At 43.3% G+C, this 18,074-nt stretch overlaps 1 protein-coding gene across 6 annotated transcripts in view; it reads left to right on the forward strand.

The window, feature by feature from the left end:
* KCNMA1 (potassium calcium-activated channel subfamily M alpha 1) overlaps positions 1 to 18,074 on the forward strand; it is a 722,666-nt gene that overhangs the window by 636,239 nt on the left and 68,353 nt on the right. For all 6 annotated transcript variants that reach the window (XM_045568450.1, XM_045568451.1, XM_045568452.1 and 3 more), the window contains 3 exons: positions 6,521 to 6,644; positions 10,719 to 10,943; positions 14,508 to 14,700. In XM_045568450.1, coding sequence (XP_045424406.1) covers positions 6,521 to 6,644; positions 10,719 to 10,943; positions 14,508 to 14,700 — 542 coding nt within the window. The remainder of the gene's footprint in view (positions 1 to 6,520; positions 6,645 to 10,718; positions 10,944 to 14,507; positions 14,701 to 18,074) is intronic.

Raw genomic sequence — 18,074 nt, forward strand, 5'->3', positions numbered from 1 at the left:
ATTAAATGCACAATAGCATTACATCTAAAAAAGCAAGGTCCATGCCTTAATTAAAAATATGTTATTGCTAAGGAATGCTAATAACCATCTGAGCCTTCAGCAAGTCGTAACCTTTTTGCTGGTGGAGGGTCTTGCCTCAGTGTTGGTGGTGGCTGACTGATCAGGGTGGTTGCTGAAAGTTGGGGTGGCTGTGGAAATTTCTTAAAATAAGACAACAGTGAAAATTGCTATATCGATTGACTTTTCCTTTCACAAAAGATCTCTACAGCATGTGATGCTGTTTGATTGCATTTTGCCCACAGCAGAAGTTCTTTCAAAATTAAAGTCAATCCTCTCAAACCCTGCCTTATCTACTAAGCTTATGTAATGTTCTAAATCTTTTGTGTCATTTCAACAATGTTCACAGCATCTTCACCAGGAGTAGACCCCATTTTTAAAAGAATCACTTCCTTTGCTCACCCATGAGAAACAACTCCTCATCCGTTCAAGTTTATCATGAGACTACAGCAATTCAGCCATTTCTGTCTTCACTTCTTGTTCTCTTGCTAGTTCCACCACATCTGCAATTACTTCCTCCACTGGAGTCTTGAGCCTTCAAAGTCATCCATGGGGGTTGGAATCCACTTCTTCTGAACTTCTGTTAATGTTGGCACGTTGACCTTCCAGGAATCACGAATGTTCTTAATGGCATCTAGAATGGTGCATCCTTTCCAGAAGATTTTCACTTTACTTTGCCCAGCTCTATCAGAGAAATCACTATCCATGGCAGCTATAGCCTTATGTCTTTCTTAAATAATGAAACTTGAAGCTACTTCTTTATCCAATGGGCTGCAAAAAGGATGTGGTGTTAGCAGCCATGAAAATACCATTCATCTACTTGTACATCTCCATCAGAGCTCTTGGGTGACTAGGTGCATTGTCAATGAGCAGTAATATCTCGAAAAGAATTCTTTTTTTCTTTAGTAGTAGATCCCAACAGTGGGCTAAAATACTCAGTAAACTAGATGTGCTGTCTCCAGGCTTTGTTGTTCTATTGATAGAGCACAGAAAGAGTAGATTTACCATAATTCTTAAGTACCCTAGGATTTTCAGAATGGTAAATGAGCACTGGCTTAACATAAGGTCACTGGGTGCATTAGACCCTAACAAGAAAGTCAGCTTGTCTTTTGAAGCTTTGAAGCCAGGCATTGACTTCTCCTCTCTAGCTATGAAAGTCCTAGATGACATCTTCTTCCAATAGAAGTCTTTTTTATCTACATTGAAAATCTGTTGTCTAGTGTAGCCACCTTCATCAATTATCTTAGCTAGATCTTCTAGACAATGTGCTACAGCTTCTATATTAGCACTTGCTGCTTCACCTTGCACTTTTGTGTTATAGAGACAGCTTCTTTCCTTAAACCTCATGAACCAACCTCTCAAACTTTTCTTCTGCAGCTTCCTCACCTCTCTCAGCTTTCGTAGAATTGAAGAGAGTTTGAGCCTTGCTCTGGATTTGGCTTAAAAGAATGTTGGCTCTGGAGTCAGCTCGCTTAACCACTGTGACATATTGTCACTAGGAAATAGGTGGTTTGTTGCCCTCAGTGGTATCAACCCCTAAACACTCCATTTGGAGATGGACTTTCTTAGTTTGACTGACCAAACTAACTGGCTAACGTTCAGGTTTCCTCTTTGCTTTAGGTGGAGTTGTCATTGGTATAGATCCTCAAATGCAGGTTTAAGTTAAAGACCAGGGAGCAGTCACCACTCTGGCAGAGCAGATCTAATTCTGTGTGTATGTTGGTGGTGGGGTAGGGGAGGGTGGTGCCAGGGAGAAGAGAGACATTGGCCCAAAACCTTTGAAGAAGAGATTGTGTATTACTAGTGTGTTTCCACTTATTCCTAGAATAGTGGCAGGATGCTTTTTTCCCTCAAATGGGCAGGGAAAACCTATGATTCAAGAATGGCAGCCAGGGCCATCAATTGAGGGATACATTGTGCCTGTTTTTCTTCAAAGTTAATACTATTATATTATTAATAATGCGCTAGGAATGCTATAACAAAGTACCACGGACCCAGTGTCTTAAACCACAGAAATTTATTTTGTCATGGTTTTGGAAATTAGAAATCTGAGATCGAAGTCTCGGCAGGGTTGGTTCCTTCTGAGGGCGGTGAGGGAAGGATCTGTTCCAGGCCTCTCTCCTTGCCTTGTAGATGCCCATCTTTTCCCTGCATCTTCACATGGTCTCCCTCTACATAGGTCTGTGTCCAAATTTCTTCTTATGAAGATTCTAATCATATTGGATTAGGGCCCACCTAGTGACCTCATTTTAACTTAATTACCTCTTTAAAGATCATATCTCAAAATATGATCACATTCTGAGGTACTGGGGTTTAGGACTACAGCATACAAATTTGGGGGGACAAAATTCAGCCCATAATAATAGATACACCTCACCTCATAGAGTTTCTATTACCCTTAGTCAAAAGTGACAAATGACCCTTGAATTAATTATGGTGCATTTTAAGGAAGCTGGGGATTACTTTGTGAGTAGAGGAAATACACAAGGTCCTTAAGATGGGAAAGGCAGTTCCAACCAAGTCATCTTTGAGGAGTGGTGGATCTCTTCATCATCTTGTAAGGTGAAGATGTTGGGATGCCTTCTTCGGGAGGTTTCTGGTGATCCTCCTTTCCATGTGCAACAAACTGCCTGATTCCTCTGGACCTCCCTGCGCCGCCACAGTGTTGATTGGTGTGCTCAATGGCAAATGCTTGGACTTTCTTCTAGTAATATAAACTCCAGAAACCTCAATTTAGAAGCAAAAGTCCCTGTGGACAGCTGAGTTTTCATTCTCCACCTGTGCCAGAGATCTGTCTGCCACATAAGCCACCCTAAGGCACTTGAAATTACTATAGTAATTGACATGGTAAAGAAATTTATCCTGTCTGGGCCAAACTAGTTATAGACTCTCTTGTTGCTGGGGTGAATGACATTCCATACTTCCTCTAGTACTGTGGAATCCAATGGATGTAAACAGTGTTGGCCCTTAATGGAGCTGTAAGTCTCCATTGCTTCTTATCTCTCATATTCACTCCAACAACCTTTCTTCACCTGCTCAGTGCCCTCCAATGTTTTGATATTCAGTGGTGGTCCAGCACTCCCAAAATCCTTCTAGCTACTTCTCTTCCCAATGAGAGCACACTGCTGGAAGATCTTTGAGGTTCCAGATCTCAAAGATCTTCCACGCTCACCTATCCTTTGTGATTAAATCCTCTCTATATCCCCAGCTCTTCTGGGATGTCTCAAATGATAGGGAACCCACTGACTTGGGAAACAACTCATTTCATTTTTGAAATACCTCTAATTTTTATAAAATTCTTCCTTTGTTGGAAGTGTGATTTTTGTTCTGTCTAAGCCTCATGCATCATTCCTAGTCTACTCTCAATCAGTCATACACAATCAGTTGAATCTATCTTCTCCTTGACTGTCATTGCATATCTGAAGACAGCTAGGATACCTGGTCTGAGTCTTCTCTACCTTAGGTTAGGCAATACTGTAGTCTATGTCTTCAACCATGGTTTTGGGTGCCATTCTCTGGCCTGTTCATTTGGGCCTCAATTCTCTGAGTGGGTCCTAATGGCTACAGGTGGATCAACACAAAAAGCATGCTGAGGTTCCTCCTCACTTTTCATGGCTCAGATCAATTGCTACTTTCTTTGCGAACCCTTCCTTGATGCTATTCAAATACCAGGCAATGAACATTTTTTTTTTCATGGTATTCTCATACTGCCTTGTATTTTACTTTGCTGTAACATTTACCACAGTCTACCGTAACTATCAATTTGCATTTTTTCTCTCCTGCTATTTTGTGGCCCTCTTTTTGACTAGGCTCTTTGTCTTAATCACTACTGTATCCTCCATTCTTGGCTCAGAATAGGGAATTCATGTTTGTTGCTTGCTTTACTGATTCAAGAAACTAAAGTTAGAATTTCTGGTTACTGTGGCTGGTCAGAAAAGGAAATAATCTTTGTTCAGAGAGATTTTTGATATTCTTCAGATCAGACCCTTTAGGGTAAATCCTGGATGATTTATATTTAAATTATCCAGGGCAGGCTGAGAGATTTGTGGGGAGTAGAGTGCAGCATGGCATATCTCTGAGACTTCCTGGGTGCTTCCGGATGTTCCAGCACAAATCATGGCTTGTAGCCCTAGTGTCAAATTATACCTGGGTTTTCCAACCCCCCCACTCCAGTTAATGAAACTTGAAATTATCTGCCTTTTTTCTTTTCATTGAGGGACGATTGATCACGAAGCTTGCTTATTTACTTTTCTAAGATGAAGTTTGCAGGCCACTTTTACCAAAGACTGATTGCTTCCCAGAAAGAACCAAATGTACTTAAACCAAAATGTACCTTCTCCTTCCAAAGACACATATTTCTAAAGGGAATTTTTTTTGCCAGCTTTCTGTATCATTTGCTAGCTTGCTGATGTGATGTGAACATAGTCCTGGGTATCTTTTAAATCCTGAATGGACTGGGGGCAGGTCTCAGACCTTCCTGAGATAACACTTTCTCTTCAACCAGTAAACAAGGCAAGAGAATTTGAAGCTGGCTCTGTATCTTCAGGGCAAGTTTATTAAAATCCCTCTTGCAACTGAAATACGTTCTTCAAAGACTGGATAGAGTTTATTCTGTTCATTTTCTCAAACCATTTCTCTATGGTGGCTTCTGTCTACCTACTTCTTCTAGATAACGGATGTCTATGGAAATATTAAAAATTCTTTGAGGCCAAAAATACCCCCTCAAAATTCACTCTTCTTGATGTGTGACCAGTTCTTATCAGCAACTGCTGTTTTATTTTAGCACTTTTGACCGAGTTCAGTATTTGAAAGGTGGCCTGGTGGCTTATGACACCTCAAGACCTCCCAACAACCCAGATACTGAGCTGTTACTCTGGGCTGGATTGTTCTTCTCTTTTTAAGATCAAATGTGACAGTTCATACAGTAATCTAGCATGTTTGTTGAAGATAAACTTTGCAAGATTGCCTCATGCGGTATTTGTCACTTGGTGCATTCTAAAAGCAAATTGTCAGGCATAAATAAATGCAGTGAGAGCATTTTTCTATCTTATTTGTGGGGGGGAGGATATTAGGAGGGTCATGGTAGATATTCAAAAGCTTAATTCTAGGTCTGTGGGCCATGTAAGAGAGATTGCTGTCCCATCCTCTGTATTCTGGACATGTAAATGGGAGGTATCAGAGAAATTTCAGAGGGACAAATACTAAAAACTAAATAAAGGTCAACCTTGATGATTGAAATAGATAATTTAAAAGATAAAATTGTTTTATGATAAGTTTCTTGAATTTGAACCTATTTATAATTTCTGTCTTGTGTTGACGATATTGTTTAGGACAGATAGCTCCATGGCAAGGATAGTCAGTATGCCTGTGACAGTGTCCTAATTATATGACGTCAATTTTATAGAAACTAACAATGACTTTCCCCCAAACTGAGGTGCTGAATCACTATCAGACATAGAATCATAGACATTGACTATGATCCACGATGCGGGAGCCTATTTATTATGCTGTAGGATTGTTAGACCTGCCTGATGCTACTGCAATTCCTAAGGTTGTCAGTGAGGCTCTGCCAACCCGCTGGAGTGGAGGCCTTTGTAGAAGCATCTTCCTTTTCCACTTATGAGCAAGGCCAGCGAGGGTGAATGTAGCCCTGAGAATCTGAGACAAGTTTATTAAGATGCGTCTGAGTTTGAGGCTCTCATCCAAGGAATGGTGCAGTTGGGAAGCGAGGGTGGGGGTGGAGGGGGACCATCATTGGACAGTTAGCACAAATACAGTTGTCAAGGCAAGGAGAGAGGGTGTTGTTTAGTATTAAAATCATGTATTCCAGATGTGGGCATTTGGTAGTCAATCTGCTCTGAAGTGACATGCTGCTGAATCTTTAAAGGGCTTCAGCCGGGGAGAGCAAAATCTGATTGGGCAAATTGCTAAAATATTTAAAGTGCAGCCTGTTAAAGCTTTTACTGCGAAGAGCATCACGTCAGAAGTTGTAGTCAGGAAGAGCGAGTAATTGGCTTTCCATCCTCATGCCAGTCAGTCAGCATGAGGCTCTGTTCCTATTCCTTCCTCTTCATTGCCGATGCTAATAGCAACCCTTTGGGGTGTGTGTGTGCGTGTGTGTGTGCCATGGAGATCAAATAGCTGGTAAAATGAGAGGAAGACGAGTGAGGTGGCTGTAAAAAGGGAGGCTGAATCCACAAAATGGCTTGAAGACCATTTAGGGAAAGAGGAGCAGGAGAAAGGCAGAATTATGTCCTGACAAGAGTCAGCTGCACTTCCCGGTGGGCACAGGGGTTTGAGACAGTTGTCTTGCAAAGGGTGGGTTCTGCAAGCAGAAGAGTGGCCGTCAGTGACAACCACGCCTCTGCATCTTCCATCTCCTCTGAAATGTCACTCTGGGGGCGCTTTCCATTTATAATTTATCACATTTTCCACTTAGGTTTTCCTGTCCTTTTCTCCCCAGGCACGACCCCTTGTTAATTCCTGGCAATGATCAGATTGACAACATGGACTCCAACGTGAAGAAGTACGACTCCACCGGGATGTTTCACTGGTGCGCACCCAAGGAGATAGAGAAAGTCATCCTGGTGAGTGAGGGACTGTGGAACAGACGTCATCAGCTTCTGTCCCAGACTACGTTCACTTGTGAGGACTGAGGTTTTCCTAACTGGACAGTGGGACGATACAGTCCCCGGTCCTGATTATTTTTGATGGTTGAAATTCTGAAGATAGAGTGAAGCTGCTAGAACTCCAATGGGAACATGAGCAATGTTCAGGATTTGCGATCTCTGAATATTTATTGGCTCATCACAGCAGTGGGTGATGATGCGCCCTGTGAAAGGCATCATGGGAGGCAGTATGCATGTAACTCCCGTGGATCTGGCTCTGAGGGCAGAGCCTGCCTGTGCTATTTAGCAGCTGCGTGGACGTGGGCAAGTCGCTTGACTCTACACTTCAGCTCTCTTACCTGTAAAAAGATGAGATGAGAATGACCCTAACTCACAGGGTTGTAGTGAAGATTAAAACACAACATATGCCTCAATAAAGTTACCTGTTCTTCTTCTTATCATTATTACTAAATTCCATGAAGAAATCTGAACACTACCTGGATTGTTGTTTGTTTGTAACAATGTTTATATTCTTATAGATAATAGCCTTGCATATTGTGATCCTTCTTAGCACACATTGTACACAGGCAGATGCATTTGCTGAAGATGACAATGCTGAACCACCGTCACCTTGGGGAGGCCGGGGCTCAGAGCCCTATTTCGTGGATGGCTCATGAACATCTTCCTAGCAGCAGTGGCTTCTCCCAGTCTGTCCCAGGAATGTCAGCGTAGATAACAATCCATCCTACTCTCTGCTCTCGTTCTATTAACAACTTTAGGTTTTAATGCCTACATCAGCTATCCTGCAGTTTATTGTCTCACTAATCCATGAAAAATGGATTAATAATCAGGAAAGTCAGATGGAAGGGTTCTTTTTCCCTTGTGCCTCTAATCCCCAGGTTGCTCTGGGCCTGTTCCTGTCTGCCGGCCAGGAAAACCCTATCATTTCTGATGTCGGGACCACCCTTCCTAAACAAGAACTGTTCCAGGTCCTCAGAATGGCTTTGAACTAATACACTTGATTTTTTTCCTGTGTTTTATCTATGTGTGTGTTTTCTCAACTTAATTATAAACAAGCATTAAGAGCCAGTACGGCTGGCTCAGAGGTGTGGAAGTTGCAGGCAAAAGCACAGTGTCAGAATTCTCAGCAAATAGCTATTGTGCAACTGACCAGGAGTGCAAATGGTGCTACCTGCAAGTTTGCTCCTTGTGTTTATGTTCTGATGTTGTATCCATGGCACTTTCGCTGTGATGGTCTAAGCTTAGCCTGGTGTTACCACCTGTGGCAGGTTATAGGCTGGATGCCCTATCTGGGACCCAGGGTTTTAATGACTTACCTAGATATGCCTGAGATAGGCATGCCAACTGACATTCAATCAACATCTCCTTTGAGCATGAAAAAGTTTAGGGAGGTGAGTTACTACTTCTCACATCTGAAAAATAATATGATTTAACAAAACACTTATAAGACACCTACTCTGTGCCATGCACTGTTCTTATGGCTGGAGGTACAACCTCTGGCAAAAACTGCTCTCATAGAGTTTGTATTCTATTGTAGCACAGGGCAGAGAGAAGATCACCAGGTAGACAAAAGAGTACATAATAACATTTCACATATTGATACAGAGATATGGAAAAAATAAAGCAGGGTCATGGTCTGGAAAGAAACTGGGAAGTGCTGTCTAGACAATATGACCCAAGAAGCCCTCCCTAAAGTAGCACTTGACTAGAGACGGGAATGAGAGAAACGGCCGGCTATGTGAGGTTGACCTGGGCTGGTGTGTTTTTAATGTGCAAGGACACTAACTGCTTTGGGGATTAGAATATATTAGAGATGGTCCCAATTGCAAGGAAATCACCATATTATTAGAGAGAAGATATGAAATGTAAGCCTGAAACAATATATTTAAAGCCAAGTGATGAGAAGCACAATATGCTATTCAAATCCAGGGGAGAAGGACTAGTATAGGGCAAGTCCCATCAGATACAAACATGTTGTGCTTGGAGAGGGTTTAAGGCCATTAGAGCCCACCTTGGGTTGGGCCTTGGAGGATGCGTAGGAAACCTAAGATACATAAAAGAAACACATGAGTAGTTTGTCTGGTGGGTCTTATACCTGGCAGAATCAGACTCCCCAGGGCTGAGGCTCAGGAATTAGGATTTTTACAAGGTCCCCCAGGTCATGTTACTGTGGCCAGTCTGAGGATTGGTGTTTTGATCCCCAGATCTAAGCTCCTGGGGTAAGCATCTGTGCCTCAGCCACTCTGCTAACTGGTGCCTTCCCCACCTCCCCATTCTAGAATTCCAGCTCCTATCCTGACCCAGTTTATATTCCTCTAGCTCGTTGAAGAGAGCTAGCCTCCCAGGTGATGTGGCCAATTAAAAATAATTAGGAGCCCCATCACAGCACGTTACAGACTGGTTGACTCTGCTGGTGGTACCCCGGCACTCACACTTCCATGCGGCCCAGATAACTAACTCCAGGTCTTCTCTATGAAGTGGTGATATGTGTTGTGAGCTCCCCAGTGGGTCCTCCTTGGTCACAGTTTATAAAGCATTTCTTACAGCCTGTGTCTCAGGTTTCCCTGGACTGTTGCAGAGGGAAACCAATAATGGTGACAGTTTCTGCTTTATTCTAACGATCAGGGAGTGAAAGCTAGCTTCCTCCTCTCCTTGGAGGTTACTGTAACAACCCTGACATTGTCGTGAATTGCAATATTGGCATTTAAACAATCAATGCACTGGTCAATTCTAGGGATTAAATCAAGCAGAGTTTGATATGTGCAGTGGATATTAAGATGCCTCCCCCAAAGCATTGTAAGCCACATGGGGCCATTCCGGCATGCAGTGGTAGGCATTGGACCAGGACAGGCAGAGAAAGGCCCACAGCTGGCCTCCTTGTTATGTCAGCCTCTTCACTAGCACAGTGAGCCAAAGGGCCAGGAGCAGATGACCATTTGTATTTCCTGGGAAGTTGGGCGTCCTCCTCTAAATGGGGTAATTGTGTTCTTTGATTTGTCTCCTTTGTAGATAGAGGGCTGGAGTTGCAGGAAGACATTGGCCTGTTGCTCTTACTGATCTATCTCTGGCCCCTTTTAATGATTATTTGAGGGGTCTTTCTCTGAATAACTTATGCAAAGAGGGCCCCTCAAGGAATGCCCCTGAAACTCCCAAGGCAGCATTGGACAGGGGGCAGCAAACTTTTTCTGCAAAAGGTTTTATAATGAATAATGTATGTTTTGCAGGCCATATGATCTCTGTTGCAATGGATCAGCTCTGCTGTTGTAGCATAAAAGCAGCCATAGGCAATACCTAAATGCATGAGCTTGGCTGTGTTCCAGGAAAACTTTACAGGAATTTGAATTTCATGTAATTTTTACATATTATGAAATGTTCTTCTTTTGATGTTTCTCAACCATTATGAAGCACGAAAGCCATTTTTAGCTCACTGGACATACAAAAGCAGGTGGTAGAACACATTTAGCCTGGGGGTTATGGTTTGCCTCTCCTGGCTTTGGATGCCGTCTTCCACCTGCTGATGCAATGATGTTCTGACACCTCACTGATAAGTCTAGAACTCCACACTCAGGTTTCTCGAGCTGAGACCAACACAGAGATCTATCATCATCTCAGCAAGAGGGCCAGGAAAGGCAGCTCATTTTATCAAAAGTTTCATGGAAACTAAGACTTTCCTTTCCAAATAACATAAATATTACTTTTCCCTCTTATTTTCCCTCCCAGAAAATAATTATAAAAGTTCTGGCTACATATATCTATGGCATATCTTTCTTAAATCTTTAGTAAAGAAGGTAGTAATACGTGCAGACATATGTTTAGATAAATATACTACATAAACCTAATACGTACACATACTCAAATTATAAATATGGCATGTATGTAACATTGATGAAATAAAAATAATAGCACATAAAAGCACATAGTAAGCACTCAGCAAATGTTTACTTGATTCATTGTACAAATGATTTTTTTTGCTCCTTACGACAGCCCTACAAGGTCTCCTCTCCAGCACTCACGCACTTCTCTCCATTGCAGACCCGAAGCGAAGCCGCCATGACTGTCCTGAGTGGCCACGTCGTGGTCTGCATCTTTGGTGACGTCAGCTCAGCCCTGATTGGGCTCCGGAACTTGGTGATGCCGCTTCGTGCCAGCAACTTTCATTACCACGAGCTCAAGCACATTGTTTTTGTGGGCTCTATTGAGTACCTCAAGCGGGAATGGGAGACGCTTCATAACTTCCCCAAAGTGTCCATATTGCCTGTAAGTCCAAGGTCACATTATTGATGCTTTTTCTTCTTCTTTTCATTCACAAAAGAGAATCCCAGATGGATGTAATAGTGGTACCTTTGATCATGCCTCTGCTGCTTCATCTGGGTATGGGCCTGAGGACTCAGCACTTCCCCTGTGCTCTGTCTAGGAAAATCCAAACCCTGGGAGACCTTATTAAAAGGAATTTGCAGCCAAGTTCAGTCCCTCATCAAGGATGAAGTTTAGCTTGTATCAAATGTATTAACCATATCAGTGTCTAAACGCTCTCTTGCTCCTGTCTACACAAAACCTATAGCATTTCGATAGTGTGATGCTTATCATAAAAATTTACTTATAGAACTGTTTATAACATTTTACTTATGGCATTATTAATTCTTGGAGAAACCTTGACCTGTTCCACCTCCTGTTTTAACTAAATAAATGTACATAACAGATTTCTTTATTTCTGCCGTACAGAAGGCCAACCCCTTCTGTGGGCAAATCCCTGACCCCTATTCATTTAGAAGCCCAGCAATGTTTTCATTGTTTGTGTGTGTGTGTGTGTGTGTGTGTGTTTGCACGTGTGTGTATGATATTCTTGATTACAGAACACTAGGACCCAATCTAAAAGGAACAAATTGGGAATCTACAATTTAGTGTGAAGATATGGACTATATGACTTAGGAGTCATGTCACTAACTACTTCCTAATCATAATCAATATATATTCCACAAACTTTCAGAAAATCGTAGAGCACTGTGCATTTCAAAATTTAGTGTAGTCCTCCATGTCACAAGTTCATGCAAATATCACTTATCCTCCCAAAATTGTTCTTGTGAGTTCACATCCCTAAAACTGAGGAACATGGATTTCTCTACCTGTCATGAGGTCTGGGTTTTTCCCCCAGATATGGAGCTAAAATCCATTATTTCTATTACCAACTTCCTGAACCTCAGAAAACCAAAAATCAAAAAGAAAAAAAAAGCAAGTAATATAATTCATTAAAGAACACATGAGAACCTACCCACAACTGCTACTCATTAGTAGCCGCCGTTTGTCTTCACATCATGCCTGCAACAATAGGAACCCAATAAATATTTAAAGGAGTGAGAAAAAATATCAGATAGATCTGCTTTGGATGTAGGACCAAGAATCTGCTGCCTTAGTGAACATATGCAGTTGAATATAGTCACCTACAGATAAACAAATAGTTTTACACACAGAAAAGCATAAACATATATTTTACTAATTTCAGAGATATGGTAGATTTGATTATATATTTCCACCATTACCTTCTTACATGTGCTCTTCCACATGGTCCTCGGAGCTCTAAAAGTATCTTCATAAAGAATTTATTATTTTGCTAAGATACATGAATCTGTGTGTGGTGTGTGTGATGTGTGTGTGTGTGATATTTGGCATTTGTGTACATGCATGTTGTATGTATATATGTGTGTGTTTCCTTCTGAGTGCCCTTGTACACATTCACTCATCTGCCTTCATATGTATAAATGAGCTCTCATATTTTCAGGTCCTTTTCAAACCCTCCGAAATTTAGCATACTCAAGCACAACAGATGTGCACAACATGGGCCTTCACCTGTGTCTTCACACAGGTCATTGTGTAAACAGGACCCTACATAAAGGGCAGGCCCAGAGAAACACAAGAGGTGTCTGTGTATGTCATTTGTATTTCTTGTGGTTTGAAATCATGTGCATATAACTGCACACGGATTGTCTTATATCACCATTACTGCTGGCTTCTCTACAAGGTGAAAATTAAAAGAATATGGATGCAGGCAATTGAAGCTTATGCACTGGCAAAATGATTCAGGAAGTTGGTCGGACTTATTTTGTACCAAGAGATCATAGGAGAAGGGGGCGTTCTTCTTCTTCTCTCAAAAGATACTGCTCCAGGGCTTGGAACTAGTAACTTCCCAGCACACACGGCACTAAATGTCCCTTCTCCCACAGTTCTACTTTGCAGCAATATTTGGGGGGCTGAGAATAGAATCATGACTGCCACTGAGTCATAAAACAGGGTGGATGGGCTGCATTGCTGCAGCTAAGTCCCATCTTCTCAAAGCCACTTCTCCAGAAAGGGAGACTAGAGGAAGCCGTCCAGAGATATATTTATGGCTGTTGGCAAACCCTCATGCTACACAGTCAGTGAGTTGAAGGCAACTAGGATCTCCATGCAGGATAAGCAAAAACCAGATTCAGGATGGAGGACCAGTGAAGCTGGTGCCTGTACGGGAACCCCAAAATGATGCGCTTGGCCACCTAGAAGCTATGACACAGGACAGCCTGATTAGTTTTTCTGTGGCTCCTCCTGAGGACACAGAGAATGTGGAGGTCATGCCCTGTCTTTCTACACCAACCCTTCTATTTTACCTGTGGTTGCATTCCCGGACTCTCTGTCATTACCTCTGGGATCTGGGCTTTTTCCACTGTCTTTTGTTGCTGTTTTATTATGTTTAAAAACATCTGTTTACTGGATCATCTATTTTTAATTGCCCTGGTAATATACAGATAAGTTCTTGTGATAAAATATTCAAACAATACAGAAGTATATAAAGTCAAAAGCAAACTTTCCCCTTTACCTTCTCAATCCTATTCCCCTCCCCAGAGGTAATTACTGTTATTAGTTTAGTGGGTATTTTTCATGTGCTTTCTCTTTGAATTTTACATACATTTATAAATATATTTATGAATATGTAGTTTTATTTTGTGGGGTTTTTTTAAACATAAATGAAACTATACTTTTTAAATTGTTCTATAACTATTTTCCTTCTATCTCAGAGATCCTTCCAAGCTTATGCCTACATGGAGAGTTAGTACGTGCTGCATACTCTTCCATTGAACACATGTCCAAAAGTGTAGTTAATACTAATGATGACAATTAGACCGTTTCCTTGAGTTTTCTTTTCTTGCTGAAAAATGCAATAAAATGATATGGCTGGAGCTTAATTTTTTCCAGCCCCCCTTTGCAAGACGCACGTTAATTCCACCTCCTCCCCTCGCCTCCAAATAAAAATCGAGCAGGGCTCCAGCCCCATCTCCTCACTCCGTGCTCACGGGCGATTTCCCCTTGGTTGCATTGGAACTGCTGTCTTTTGCCCGAGACAGGAGTGACCTGCTATTAAATAAACAGGCATTTGCAACCCACCCCCTCGTTACATTCTGAAAGCCAGAGGTTGCCACAGGACAGTTACTTAAATCAAGACAATTTCCAGGCAGGAGGAAGATGTAGAACCCTGGCATTATTCCTCTCCCGTGTTTGTTAGTAATAGCTTGATTGAGTATTGAGAGCGAGCCTAAAATGCTGCCATCAGCACCGACTACCCTTTAGATTAGCACACGGCTCCTATTCCCTTGAACGTAGTTAGGCCAGCTTAATGTCAAGGCATAAAAAAGATACTTGTTAAATAATTTCCCCAAAGCTCCAGCTCAATCTTTAATTTGTTTTTATTTATTTTTTTTCCTCTCTCCCTCTCCTCTTTCGGTCTCACTTTTGCTTCTCTCTCTCTCTCTCTCTCGCTTCCTCTCTCTCTTTTTTCTTTCCTCTATGCCAAAGGGTACGCCATTAAGTCGGGCTGATTTAAGGGCTGTCAACATCAACCTCTGTGACATGTGCGTTATCCTGTCAGCCAATCAGAATAATATTGATGATACTTCGCTGCAGGACAAGGAATGCATCTTGGCGTCACTCAACATCAAATCTATGCAGTTTGATGACAGCATCGGGGTCTTGCAGGCTAATTCCCAAGGTAAGGACAGCCTGTAATACTTCTTTGCTGTGCCTACGGGGGACAGGGGCTGGCAAGAGGGATATCCTTCACTCAGTAATTCAAAGAGGCTCACATCAGCCTGCCTGGCAGTGAAACCTGCGGTTGCTGCAATGGCTTTCAAAGGGACATCTGCTGCCTCTTCTTGCCATCCCAGGATGCAGGCTCGACCTGATCACCCACACACAGACTAGGTTGCCTTCCCAGAGAATAAACAGGTCTTTAAAAGACCACCCCCTCAGCTTTCCTAGACAGTGGCTTTGTGAGCAGAGTTATCAGCTAAATGTCAGAGCACTGAAAAGATGCTGGCTGCACGATTCCCAGCGTTGCCTCCCAGTATGTGTCTTTGCCATTGAGCTGGGAGGCGGGTGTTACACTTTGCCATTGTTCGAGCTGCCTCTAAGACCCTGTTGACTGGGAGATGGTGATCTCCGGAGAGTGGGGACTCTACAGACACTAAAAGTCATTTAGCAAGAGGTGACACTTGTCAGCCCATGCATTTTCCTGTAGGAGACACAACAGCTTCAAATGACACACATGTGCCTTCCTGCTCTGCCCCCAATCTTCCCTGTCATTTGCTCTGGGATCCTGGGCAGGTGGTTACAAGTAAAGATGTCATCTAGGAGTCTCAGAGAGGCAGCACAGCAAAACCTCTGGAAAAAACGACCTTAGCAATCGGGATCTGGCAGGATAGAATGCAAAGCATATTCCTCTGAGTGACACTTCTATGTAGGCTTGCTATGAACTGTAGGATCCTTGTCACAGATGGTCTACTGGAGGGGTGGCATTGGCTGTCTGATGGGGGGCTGGTCCCATCATCCCAGACTGGAAGGGTGAAGGAGCAAAGCCCATGAGAACCACAGCTACTGGGACATGAAGTACCACCTTAGTGATAGCTGGGCAAGTGTCTAATGACTGCCCCCCCCACCCCATGCAGAGCTTTCTAGAAGCTCAGCTGAATCACGCAGCCTGGATTTGTGCTAACTATCTTTTGTCAACTTGGCATCACCACCCCTTCCTTCTGACATCTGCTCAGCATTGCAGCAAAGCCAGGAACCATAGTGCCTGGAGTCCTCCTCCCGGCATGGTTCTGGGCTAGAGTTGGCCAGTGGGCGAAGGGCCCTGGGGGGAGATTTGACAAGTGGAAGAGAAAAAGAGACCTTGATTCTTTGGAGGCAGCTGCCGCCAAAGGCTGGTAGACTCAGGTTCAAAGCAGTCTTCACTGCTGGGGGCTGAGAAGGTGGGGTTGGGCTTCCCTCGGGGTCTTGAGATTCACAGCACCTTCTGGCCAAGGGCAAAAGACACTTCCACTTTGGTGTCACATGTGAAATGGCTTCTGTCCTCTTTTTTTTCTTTTTTTTTTCTTTTCCTGAGGTCTCCTAAGGCCTCTTATTTTATTTTATTTTTTTATTTTTATTTCAGCACATTATGGGGGTACAAACATTTTGGTTACATGTTATGACATTGTCTCACCAAGCCATGATTTGAGATGTGCCCTTTCCCCCCTACAATGCTCACTGCTTCCATTAGTTGTGAGTTTACCCACCCCAACCCCCCAAGCCCCAAAGAATATTACTACTGTGTGAGCACTTTAGTGTTGATCAGTCAGTGCTGGTTTGATGGCGAGTACACATGGTGCCTATTCTTCCATTCTTGGGATACCTCACTTTGGAGGATGAGCTCAAGCTCTATCCCGGAAAATATAAGAGGTGCTAGATCACTGTCATTTTTTATAATTGAGTAGTATTCTGTTGTATACATATACCATATTTTATTAATCCACTCATAGATTGACGGGCACTTGGGTTGTTTCCGTATCCTTGCTATAGTGAATTGTGCTGCCGTAAACATTTGAGTGCAGATGTCTTTATTATAGAATGACTTTTGTTCCTTTGGATAGATGCTTCCATCCTTTTGACATAGCCCTGGCACAACCTGAAGCCTAATTTTGACCTCTTCACTCCACCATCCTCCCCGACACCCCCAAATCTAAATCTTGGTACCCATCTGTTCAGCTGTGCCCACAGAAGAGAGCAACATGTCCAGGTCCTAAGAGAGGCCTGAGCTCTTCCTACCAGCTGCAGACTGCAGACTGCGGAGGCAGAGCCTGCCTCCTGCACAGCCTGCCCAGGCAGCACAGGTAGGAAGTTGGCCTGCTGGGAGGTAGAAGAGGCCTGCTGGCCCCTCTTAATATCTGTCTCACCTAGCCCACCCCCTCACCCCAAATGGGCATCACCTGCTGTGGGAGTTTGTTGGAAATGCAGAATCTCATGGCCCACCCCACACCTGCTGGGTCAGAATCTGCATTTAACAAGATCCCCAGGTGACTGGAACAGAATATGCTGCTTGAAGGCACAATAAGTCTGCACACTAAGGAAACCAACTCTGTTAGATGCTCCTCCTCTCCTGGGGAGGAAGGAGCCACTGGGGGGAATGCAAAGAAGAGGAAGCAGCAGTCTTCCCTCTGAGCAGAGGTGGAAGGGAGCCAGAGGGGGCAGGAGACACTCCCTTTGCCCAGCCGCCTGCTTCCTCCCAATTCAGTCATGATTCCAGGGCCATAGATTAGAATCTCAGTGTATAATTCAGTTACATGGGCATCTGATATAGGTGCTGCTTCCAGCTTCCTTAAACCTTATCCCGGCCTTTCAGATCCTATATAAAGACCAAACTGGTAAAAATGCTTCCACTCTCCAGTGCTCAAAAGCTGCCTTTATTCTTTTCAGCACAGGAATAAGCATGAAAAATAGGTTTTGGCAGGAAATATGGAGGACGGAGAGAGGGAGCTCATTTTTCCTCCAGAAGAAAAAAAAAAGGCACTCTTTCTCTTGTACACACATGTGCACACGGCTGTGGTCTGAATGTTTGTATCCCCCCAAATTCATACGTTGAAGCCCTAATCTCCATGGGATGGCACTGGGAGGTGTAGCCTTGCATGAGGTGGAGCCCTCATGAATGGGATTAACGTCCTTACGAGAGAGGCGCAAGACAGAGCCCTCAACTCTTGCAACTTGTGTGAACACAGTGAGAAACCCTCGCCAGATGCTGAATCTTCTGGCACCTTGATCTTGGACTTCTTGGCCTCCAGAATTATGAGAAATACATTTCTGTTGTTTGTAAGGCGCCTGCTTGATGGTATTTCTTATCGTGGCCTGAATGGGCTGAGACACACATGCAAGAAAAGAAGGCAGAGGGGGTGTTTGCTGCGCTTGGTAGCGATTCTCCTGGACCCCTGTCGGCAGCAGAGGGGCATCTGCCTCCCCACCGGCCAGCAGTCTGTTCTGCTTTTGAGGACAGAGTGTGGAAGCTGTGGGCCCACTGAACCCCTGTCCCCTTGTTTTCTTATCCTGTCTGCTCGT

Source organism: Lemur catta, chromosome 14 (genome assembly GCF_020740605.2).
Source record: "Lemur catta isolate mLemCat1 chromosome 14, mLemCat1.pri, whole genome shotgun sequence".
Taxonomy (NCBI): domain Eukaryota; kingdom Metazoa; phylum Chordata; class Mammalia; order Primates; family Lemuridae; genus Lemur; species Lemur catta.